Raw genomic sequence first — 11817 nt, 5'->3', positions numbered from 1 at the left:
TAACAGTGAAAGACTGTAAAAATGCTACAGTAAAAACCTGTTAATTGGTTAACAGAAAGTTTCTGTACTGTACTGTATATCGTGCATAACTGTGATTACATTTAATCTAATTTTACAGTAAAGTACTGTTAAAATCGTTGTTTTTGGAAGGGAAAAAGAACAGGTCATTGCATTTATTGTGTCATTTCAGTATTTTGTATGTTACCATGATGGTGTTTAGTATTTCATTGAATGATACTGTGCAGCTAGATATAAGTATTGCAGCTTGTGGAAAAGCTGCATGAATATTACTGTAATTGTCACTGTTTGTTGTTGTTTTGTTTTTGTTTTCTTACAGTGCACACTGCTGTAGCCTTTAAATCTTAATTTAAAATTTAGGTGCCTGAGTTATTCAGAAGCCTCTTTGTACATGTTGTAAACCACATGTGATAAGCATAATTATTTTTAAGAATGATGGTTTTGAAGAATTGTTACTGTTTTTTTGTATTGTTTAACTGTTGTTAATTGTTGTAAACACTTACTCAGGACAAATAATGAACTTGAAAATGGCCTGATGAATCCTCCTTTAATCCCAGGGATGAAACTATGCTTCCATAAACAAACACAGAGCAATATGAGGTGCTCAAAAGCCAGGAACAGTGCAATGCTTGATGGACTTTATACACATATACATTCAAACAGATTATTGTAATGCTTTTCGTTGCATCTTCCTTATTACCTCACTGTGACTGTGAAGTTTTTGATCATTAAATATGTGAGCAGTCATGTCTTGGGAGTTCTAGTTTTTGCACTGTTTGTGACTGCACCGCAGTAATATTGCTTAAAAGTAAACATATGAATTAAACAAGTCTACATCATTTCACTATGCTAATGTCTGGTCCCTGGCGGAAGAGATTCATCAATATGCTTGAGGACTGTTGGGATCATTTTTGAAACTTTGAGTTTGTTCTTTCAGCTTGCTTTATTTCAGTCGTATTGCTTTTCTCAGTGTATAAGCTGGAAAATTAACTACTGCTCAGTGAGATTCATTGACTGCAGTTCATAAAAGATGTTCTATAGAGAATGTCATTACATTCTGTTGTCTTTATATTTAAATGTGTAACTTAATTTTGTGTCATTTAAACATTTAAAGAATCACTTTGTTTATCACTTTTTCAGAATTGCAGTCCAAGCTTCCTGTTTTATGCTACCTTACAAGAAATATGACTTCCTCCCTCAGAGGAAGCATAATATGTATCTGCACTTTGTTGTAAAGAAATGTTTTATCTAATGGTCAAAAGCATCTCTCAGATGCTGTTCATAGAGCCCAACTTGAAACCGTAACCTGGAATATTTCATGGACTCACAAATCTACACACACCAAGTCTTGTTAGCCAATGCTTTGCAAACTAAAGTAGACAAAGTGCAAATTGCTACTGAGAATTTTAATACAGTTGATGCAACACCTGATCTGAGACAGACACTATTATTCAATGCTTACATTGGTCTGGAAGGAAGTGGAAACACTCTGTGGTTTAGGGTCTCTGCGTTGAGATGAAACCTGTAGTTTGACACCTTTATGAACAACAGACACGATGGAGAAAGTCGTGTTCTTCTTCTGTGTATTTTCTTGTTGGATTATGCAAATCACATCCATTGGTAAATATATTTTATTTCAAACATAATGAAATTAACATCTCAAACTAAAATACAATAGCTATTAAAAGTTTTAAATGACCTGTTTTTATCGTTATAAATGTGTCTTCAGACGTGTCGGTGCGAGGATCTTCTGATCTGTTAAGAGTTCAGATGGGAGAAAGCATCAGTCTGAACTGCAGCATGACAAACCAATATGAAGTCGCCTGGTATCACCTCAAATCTGAACAACTCAAGCTACTGGTTGCGGCAGAGAAGGACGAAAAAGGAAGAAAACTCCTGATCAACTACAATACAAACAGCCCTCGTCTGAATCTTACTGCAGATAGTTGGGTCACCAGAGTCACGCTGGTTATTTCTGGAGTAACAGAGTCAGATTCTGGTCTTTATTTCTGTGGAATAAAGTCTGACGCTCCGGAGATGTTCTTCAACAAACCCATCAGACTAGAGATCGAGGGTAACAGATTTCAGTTTTTACATCATGTCTTTACAAACTTGTCTATATAAGAGGAATGGGTCAGATGAGACAGCCAAAATAAGATCTGTACATGATTTTTGTTCTGAGATATATGATTTTAGCAGCACACGGGTGGGAAAAATGCATTTTAGATCACAAACATACACATCAAAAGTTTGGACACAGTGAATAATTTTAATGATTTATTTAGTCTGAAAAAGGCTCTGAAATGTCAGTTGCATAAAGAACAAATTAAAAGCTACAAGCTCTTCTTAACCCACGCTCCCATACCCAACAATTAAAACAGTTTTGAGTGTGTGCGTTTGATAAACTAATCATATATTTACAGGTCTATTTGTAACAGAAAAACCAAAAGAAGTTGACAACACAGGTAATATGTTGGTCGCTCATTTCATTTTTCACGTTCTGTACAGTGGAGATCCAGCACTTATTGTATTATCAAGTAACACTTTCTGGTTAAATCTGAATATTTCTTCTGTATCTGTCTGTCTGTAGATGAAGTGACTACGAAAGAGAAGGCATTGATGTTAGAGGAGGTGACTCTGATGGAGCGAGTGCTGATGTTCGGTGGTGTTGGTCTGGCTGCGTTTGTGTTTTTTCTGGCTACAGTCATCGCAGGAGGAATCATTCACTATCACGGTTGGCAGAAAGGATGGGCCGCAGCCAAACATTCATCTTTCAGCTAAATGACACATTAATGTGCTTTATTCTACAATCTGAGCTTTGCACTGTCAGCTAAATCAGCATTGGTTTAAGTTACCACAAATTAAAACAGAAAACTGTAGAGATGTTAAGGCAAATGTCACCTTTTTCAGCACCAGTGAAACTTAATAGTCATTAATTGTTGTGGTTATTATTCGGGTTTCTGTTGTGCATTTGTGCTTGTCAATGAGATTCAGTTAAATATAAAAGTATTTCTGGCTCTTTAGATGTACAGTTACTAATATGTACATGTAAACTGAGAAAATCTAAATGTAAATATATTCTGTGGCACATAAATCTTGATTAAATGAAATGAAATACACTTTATTGTCCCCGAAGGGGAAATTTGTGTTGGACTCAAGGTGTTTACACTGACAGGATCATTGGATCCATAAATAACAATACACACACAATATACACATAATTCCTATACTAACCCTGAAAAGACAATCATTCATTATTTAACATTTTAACTGACATGGGTATAAAAGACTTTTTAAAATGATTATACCTACTCATTGGAAATCTATACCGTCTTCCGGAAGGCAACAACTCATACTCTGTATGCAATACATGCAATGGGTTCGCTAAAATATTATGTGCCTCCCTAAGGACCGACTGTTCATACAGTGACTCAAGGGACAAATACTCCTTTCTCCCAGTGGTCTTCATTGCTATTTTTAACAAGCGTGCAAGCTTAGACTTTTCCTGAATTGTGAGGTTACCAAACCATACCGTAATGTCATATCTAATTATAATCTCTATATCTCTGTTTTCCTGTTGCTTGAACTGCTAAAATACAATATAACTTAATTCTCACCATATTTCTGATATTACCCAACAAATTAATTTGACAGCATTCACTTTTTAATCTAAAATGCTATTGCAGTGCATTAGCATTCCGAGTCCTGAATATTGTTTGGTTCCCCCGCGGCAGGGCGACTGGGTGACTGTGAGGCGGCATATTCTAAAAAGGAAAGGAAAGGATGTGACTTGTAGCCAAGTATGGCATCCCATACTCGGAACTTGTGCTCTGCAGTTTACCCATCCAAGTGCACCCAATCAGCAGTGAGTAGTGAACAAACACCCACCTGGAGCAGTGGGCAGCCATTTTTGCTGCGGCACCCGGGGAGCAGTTGGGAGTTTGGTGCCTTGCTCAAGGGCACCTTAGTCATGGTATTGAGGGTGGGGAGAGCACTGTACATTCACTCCCCCCACCTACAATTCCTGCTGGTATCAAGACCTTTGACCTTTGGGACTCTCTAACCATTAATCCGTGATTGTCCCATTTTTTTTTTTTTAAGAAAAAAAATTTGTGGGACAAAACACCGCTCTTTCATTTTGATCAAATCATCAAACAGGTTCTCCCCACTCAGTGACGCACCCACTGAGAAACCTGATGAAAGAGCTCTAGTAATTGACAATTCTATTGTACGGAACGTGAAAATAGAGACACCAGCCACCATAGTCCAATGTTTACCGGGAGCCAGAGCGCCTGACATCTTGGCAAATTTAAAAGTGCTGGCTAATGCTAAACGTAAATTCAGTAAGATTGTTATTCACGTCGGCGCTAATGATGTTCGACTTCGCCAGTCGTAGATCACTAATAATAATGTTAAAGAGGTGTGTGAACTTGCAAGTGCTATGTCAGACACTGTAATATGCTCTGGTCCCCTGCCTGATTACAGGGGTGATGAGATACATAGCAGATTGTCGTCACTCAATGGCTGGATGTCTAAGTGGTGCTCGCAGAATAATATAGGTTTCATAGACAATTGGAAGAGTTTTTGGGGTAGACCTGACCTGTTGAAAAGAGATGGTGTTCATCCCTCCTGGGGTGGTGCCGCCCTTCTCTCTAGAAATATGGCACATAGTCTTAGAGTTTGTACTTGACTAACTGGGGCCAGGGTCAGGAAGCAGACAGACTGACTAAACCGACCGTCTGCTAGCCGCCTCGCATCACAGAAATAAGCTCATTCTCAGAGACTCTTTCACCTAGATATCACACTATAGAGATGCCTGTTTACCAAAAGGTAAAAGGGGAAGTGTTGCTACAATTTATAGTCATATTTTCAGTTTTCAGAGTTAGTGCTAGATGCAGTTAAAGTCTTAATTGTCGGTTATTTTAATATCCATGTTGATAATGAAAAAGATGCATTGGGATCAGCATTTACAGACTTTCTGAACTCTATTGGGGTTAGACAACACTGTAAGGACATACTCATTGTCGAAATCATACTCTAGATTTGATACTGTCACATGGAATTGATGTTAATGGTGTTGAAATTCTGCAGCAGAGCGATGATATCTCAGATCATTAGCCTTATGTATACTCCATAGAGCTAAAACTGTAAATTCAACTCATGTTATAAATAAGATGTTAGCTTTTATTGTTATGCTGATGATACTGAGCTTTTTTTTGTTTTTGTTTTTTTTGTTTTACATTGCTTCTCGGCCCAACAAAGCATATCCAATTGCAAAACTAATGGAATGCATAGTTTATATTAAAAACTGGATGACTAGTAATTTCTTACAGCTAAATAAAAAAAAATAAAAATAACAGAGGTGTTAATTATCGGACCAAAAACCACCGCATGTAATAACCTAGAACACTTGATGGCTGCTCTGTCAGTTGTTCATCATCAGTTAAAAACCTGTGTGCTATTTGATAGCAATCTTTCCTTCGAAAGCCACATTTCTATTTGTAAAACCACATTTTTCCATTTCCAGCGATTGAATCAGCTGTCTAAACGAATTGTTTGAATGAATGACTCAATTACTCACTCAATAAGACAGTCACTTACTTTCATATTTTAAAGAATTTCATATATTAAAAAGCTCGAGTCCACATCTCCTAAGCTGCAGAAAATACCTGAGTTTGTTGAAGAACAAAAAAAAGTTCAAGATTTTGAATGAGCAACGAGCAGTAACCAGTGTGCATGAGACTATTTCTCATTGAAGGGTAAAATTCTCTTTTGGCCGAGCAGAGGGCAACCTAAGACAGGGGGTCACCGCCACCGGTAGGTAGTGGTGGTGAGATGAAGCTTCATGAAGATTTGAAGCCAGATGTGTTAAAAAGTGGTTCATTTCTCGAGGTTTGCTCATTCAAAATGTACTTTGGTTTAGTCCCCTTAGATCTGTACACACTTGAATAAAGCAACATTATCTCTAGTCAGAGGTCAAGACCACTACTAAGATATAAGCCGACCAACTTTACTTTTATAATCAATACAAGACATCAAATTCTCAAAAATCTAAATCTGAGTAAAAGATGCATCAGAAAACAGAGTCAGTTAACTTGGCTGATAGAAGACTGTTAATAAACTTTTGGGTACCAGACAGATGTTGTATTTCCTTCCTTGTAGGTGGGAGGGGAAGTGCCTCATTCTCTTGGAAGTAATGACTATTGATGATGATTCCCTGCAAATCCATCATTCAATACTGTGTGATCACAATTCTAACCTTCCAGTGACTAACACATATGAAACATGAAGCTAACAAATATAAGATTATGCCTTTTCATGCATTTAGGAGTATTTTATAAGAATAAAGTATGTTTGCATGAGAATTAATAAACCAGTGTAGTTAAAAAGCTACACATAATAAAGTTATGCATCATAATATTCAGTGTTGGAGATTAAAAGAATACATGGAAGGCTGCTTATTTAAAAATTAAAATATGAGAAAGTGTATTTTGTTACAGTTAAATTCTAAATGCATGGTAATCAAATTACAGTTTTAAATGAGCAAAGACATCAAAGTTACTAAACTTGAGTAATCGAATGATTTGGTAATGCAACTGGGGGGAATGGTTGGGGAGGTCTGATTTGGCTACCGTGTGCTGACTGGTTGGTGTTGTTAGCACTGAGCACCAGAACAGTGTTGTGTATTGCACGCTTATGAACAAATTTATAATCACGTGCAATACACAACACTACTTATTCTAATATTTGGCATGCACACAACTCTTATTCACATTCCCTTGCATTTGTAACATACCTGTACATACATGTGTTATATATTTTTCTATATTGTATTTATTTAATTTAGCTTATTTTATTTGTTTATCTGTGTCTTGATGCTGTATTTCTATGCATTAGAAACTTCTGTCATCAAGACAAATTCCTAGCAAACATACTTGGCTGAAAAAGCTCCTTCATTCTGAACTGCTTTAAAAGAATAACCAGTAGAGGGCAATAATGACTAATCATATTTTGACTAATCAATATTTCCAGTTTCACCTCTGTGATGCTTTCAGTTTTGTTTGAAGTTTCGCTAACATGCGATGTACGAAGCTTTGACGCCAGAACAAGAGAGCCATACAGAACTTTCACAATGTAAGTATTCATGTTTTAAAATATTATTTCAAATTGTACACTGTAAAAAAAAAATCTGATAAATTTACGGTAAAATACCGGCAGCTGTGGTTGCCAGAATTTTACCGTGAAAAATACGGTAGCAACATTTTAGGATTTACAGAACTGTTTAAATTTACAGTGAAAAACCATATTTCATTAACTGATACAATGTTAATATACAAACTTTTCAGTTAACTCATTTTGTGTGAATGTCTGTATTATGTGTGTCTTTTACAGTATGTAACAGCTGTCTGTATTCTCATCAGGTTTAATCTTCTGCTGCTGCTCTATATATTTATATATATATATAAAATGTCAGTTGTTTTGATTTTCAGTTCCAGCAAGAGCTATTCTTGTCAATTGTTTTTCTGTTGCACCACTGAGTCAAGTTCTTTTGTTGAAATTTGTGGATTAATGGTGGAAATTCCCCAGCACTGTCATCATTACACATCATGACATCACTGACTTGTGCATTCATATATTATTAAACACTGTTTGGTCAGGATCTACTGTCATGAATGAAGCTTGTTTGTTTGCTCTGATAGACCATACAAAACTGTTATTTTATGGTGACATTGAAAACAGAGAATGAACAGAAACACATTTATTTTTCATTACTCAAACTTTGTATTGAATGAATCTGTATTTGCAGGAACCTCCACTATACCTGTAACAGGAAAAAAAAAGGAAGCAACGCCACACTGACATGTGAATACAAGGCCAGAGAGATTTCAGATATTCATTTCATTCATCACAGAAAAAGCATACACTTTTCTGTCATCCCCGTTTGTCCGAATGAAGAAGATAAACGTGCGCGTGCCCGAGTATGTAAAAAAGACACATGCGACGTCGTCATCAAGGATCTTATCTTAAGTGATGCGGGGAAATACATTTTTAGATTCAATTACAGAAATGCTCTGACAGAGCTGAAGTACCAGCTTCATATTTATGGTAAAGTCAAAACTGATCAAACCATCAGCATGCGCTTCTGGATTTCCTAATTTTGTGGTATTGCATGCTGGACTGTAACCATCAGAGACGCATCCTGAATAATATTGGTTAGTGGTCACCAATAGGCTTTTCAATGGCTGATTTTTATATGATTGCATCTGGTTCCATTAATCTAAACATGTGCTCATGGCCTTGATTGATTGAGAAAATAATATTAAAAATAATGTCTTTCTGTTTCACCTCAGATGAGATTTCTGTGAAAATCGGAGAGGAGCTGAAGTTGGATGTTCTGTTGTCAAACGCTGATAAAGTGCAGCATCAGAGTGGAAGGAGGTCTGGAAGAGAGGCCATGGTGTTCAGAATGACAGAGATGGAAACCTGATCATCAATAACTTTACAGCCAATGATGCAGGAACATGCAGAGTTTTGGACCCTGAAGGAGACATCTTGATCACAGTGACTGCTGAAGGTGAAAAAAATCAGGATATATGGAAAGATATTTTTTAAGCATTATTCTTATTCACTTTGAACTGAGTAACCTTTTATTATCCCGAACCTCATTCACAGAATGGATCCAAACAACTCAGTAAGTAAAAGGGGAGGCATTGAGAGCTTTACAATATATTTAAACAAGTGATCTTAAAACTAAAATTCATCTTCCTTCCCTCTCTAGAGCACTGGATTGGACCGGCTGGGCTGCTTGTGTTTTTTTGGTGGTTCTGCCTCTTTTAAAAAAACAAAGATACACCATCGTCATGACCATTATAAACTATGTTCTGTATGGTATGAATGTAATCCAGATGTGCTGCATCTATTATATTGTGATGTGACCTATGATCCTGGAAGCCGTAGGTCATCCAGGTGCTGTTTTATGAGTTTTACACCCTATTCAGAAGGCAATTATTTCTCATGGGGATGTAAGTTATTTTCAGTATTTACAGTGGTTAGTCTGTCATTTTTTTGCTGTCTGAATCCAGAATATCTGTATTTTTCTCCCACCACTTGTGTAAAAATCCCTGTCCGAATTACCTACTGTTTTTCGACAAACACCAAGGTCATGTAGTAATTTAATTGCCATCCATATCCACATCTGAGTTTACAAGATGGGATCAATTCAGAATTCACTGTTTAAATCCTGTTTTTAATACTGCCGGGCAATGAATGGTAACTGGTGCACTTCGTGGTAATTCACATTCATTTTAAAGAGGTACACTTTTATTACTGAAAGAAAGAACTATTTATTTATTTATTCATTCATTCATTCATTTTCATGGACATTTTATATAATCACTTTGACCCTAATGTAAAAGTCACTTTGGATAAAAGTGTCTGGTAAATTAATAAATATAAATGTTAATCACTAAAACTCCCAAGTGGAATATCAGGCTGAAATGATCAGTGCAGTTCCCTAAAAAACATATCACACCTGTGATAAAATACAAAAATAACATGCAAGCAAAGGAAGCAGAAACTTTATGACTTGATGGCTCTGTTTCCAGCTTCTCCCATGACTAATGTGTATTGAATTCATTTAAACCATTAAAGCTTTCCTCTGAATGTTTGTGCCATCTTGTCAAATTTATAGCAGCCATAAACCCTGCACAGCTTCCTTGTTTTATCCATTGAGCACAGATAATAATCTGACCATGCAAAATGTGTTCAGTTCTCCAGTTTTCTGATAACATAATTCATATATGCTGTACTGTATACACTCTAAATGAAAATGGTGCTAAATAGCACTAAAAGTGGTTTAAGTGCTAAATAAGAGCTAAATGCATCACTTCAGACTTATGTTCCCTCTTGAAGCTTGCGCTCCGCAAATGAATGTCCCTTTATTGTTCATCCCAAACAGGCACAGAACCACTTTCACAGACTTATTAAATGTTCCCTCCTGGTGAAATGACCTGCTCAACTCAGTCCAAGCAGACATCTTCAAGATTCGGCTAAAAACACATCTCTTCCATCTTTATTTGAGCCTCTAACTCTAGCACTATCTTTTCTAATTCTATTCTCTAAAAAAAAAAATTCTAATCTTTTTGTATTTTTATCTATTTGTTTTATTTATTATACAATTAACAAAAGCAAAAACGCCTCTAACACTAGCTTACTCTATTATTTTTCTATTTAAAAAACCTTGCTATGTGTACTGCATTAAGCTAATTGAGACTTTTATAGCACTTGCATATCATTGCTCTTTTGTTGATTTTGATTGCTTCCATTGTCCTCATTTGTAAGTTGCTTTAAGCGTCTGCTAAATGACTAAATGTAAATTTAATGTAAATGTAAATAGCACCTATCTTTAACGGTGCTATACAGCATCTTTGTCAAATTGCACTATGTAGAACCATAAGAGGAACCCCCATTGGTTTTAATAATTTTTTCCTGAATAAATAAATGCCAAAGGGAATATTTTTGTCTCATTTGTTTGATTGGGTACTTTTAGGACTTGTGGGGAAAAAAAGTAATATATATATATATACACACACACACACCCAGGCCGTCTGAAATGAATATAAACATGATTATAAGTCGATCCCTTGTCACTTGAGATGTGACGCAAACCTAATAAATTGTTGGGAATAAGTATGTCAAAATATTTATTTGAAAACAACTGTAATTTTCTGTAAATCTACATCAGTAATCTCGGTTTTCTCGCCTCCGCTCTGGTGCTATGACTCGTCTGGGTTCTCAGTAATTTACTGGCATGCTCGTGGAAAGCTCGTCCAAGCGGAAACATGCACTGTTGCTGCCAGATCTCGATTGCTGGAAATTATATTGTATTTCATGCAAAACTAACTCGACTACGATGCGTGTGTCGCTTACAGTTAAAGTCATTCTCTGATTTTATTGTTGTTTGCAACGTTGTATATTTTAAAGATATTATTATTATTTTGTATTTTGTATTTTGCATTGTCTATTGGAGTAGTGTCACCAGGGTGGGAGTTTTAACTCCTATTCACTAGGAATAAAAAATTAATTAATGAAAAAAGATTTAAAAAAAAAAAAACATTCAGTGAATGCAGAGACATATAGGCCCGGTTTCGCAAATGGGGCTTAGCTTAAGCCAGGACTAGGCCTTAGTTAAATTAAGATATTTAAGCAACTTTTACAAAAATGCCTTAGAATAAAACATTAAGGTGTGCATCTTGACACAGAACAATGAAACTGACATATTTTAAGACATGTCAGAGTAAGATATTTTCAGTTGAGACAGCTCAAACATGCATTTTAGTCTGGGACTAGCTTAAGCCTTGTCTGTGAAACTGGGGGATAGACATATAGGGAATCCCCCACCCTCTGAATATTTTGTATCATAACATAACTGCGTGTAAACTTTATTCTGTGGTTTTTACATGGAAAAGCACACTGCAAAACCCAACAAGTTATGGCAACAAACCGTTTGAGTAAAAAAATTCCCCTTGGTTTAACCCATGTAAGTTTGAAAACTTGCAGTTAAGTAATTAAGGCCTGGTTTCACAGACAGGGCTTAGACTAAGCCAGGATCAGGCCATTGTTCAATTAGGACATTTCAGTAATTTTTACAAATGTGCCTTAGAAAAAAACATCACTGGTGTGCATCTAAAGACAAAACAAAGGCAATGATATATTTTAAGATCAGTCAGTGCAAGTTTCTTTCAGCTGAAACAGAACTATGTCAGAATTACATTTTAGTCCAGGACTAGGCTTAAGCCT

General features: G+C 36.1%; 1 protein-coding gene and 1 long non-coding RNA gene across 3 annotated transcripts; both read left to right on the top strand.

Annotated features, from left to right (window-relative positions):
• Nucleotides 1–1544: 1544 nt before the first annotated feature.
• LOC306846838 (uncharacterized protein) lies at nt 1545–3136 on the top strand. Of its 2 annotated transcripts, none has more exons than XM_079380470.1 (4): nt 1545–1638; nt 1748–2092; nt 2442–2483; nt 2609–3136. In XM_079380470.1, the coding sequence occupies exons 1-4, from the start codon at nt 1575–1577 to the stop codon at nt 2797–2799; spliced, it is 642 nt and encodes a 213-aa protein (XP_079236596.1). In that variant the 5' UTR covers nt 1545–1574; the 3' UTR covers nt 2800–3136. The 2 variants fall into 2 exon arrangements, with proteins under 2 accessions (XP_079236596.1, XP_079236597.1); XM_079380471.1 differs by having other exon boundaries at nt 1546–1638; nt 2457–2483; nt 2609–3125.
• A 3363-nt stretch (nt 3137–6499) lies between these two features.
• LOC306847555 lies at nt 6500–10529 on the top strand. Its single transcript, XR_013782157.1, has 5 exons — nt 6500–7152; nt 7826–8231; nt 8370–8593; nt 8692–8710; nt 8798–10529. It is a non-coding gene; the product is annotated as an uncharacterized lncRNA (long non-coding RNA).
• The last annotated feature ends 1288 nt before the right edge of the window (nt 10530–11817 follow it).

The sequence above is a fragment of the Barbus barbus genome (genome assembly GCF_936440315.1).
Source record: "Barbus barbus genome assembly, chromosome: 27".
In the NCBI taxonomy this organism is placed as follows: Eukaryota; Metazoa; Chordata; class Actinopteri; order Cypriniformes; family Cyprinidae; genus Barbus; species Barbus barbus.
This window is presented reverse-complemented; position numbering and strand designations above follow the sequence as displayed.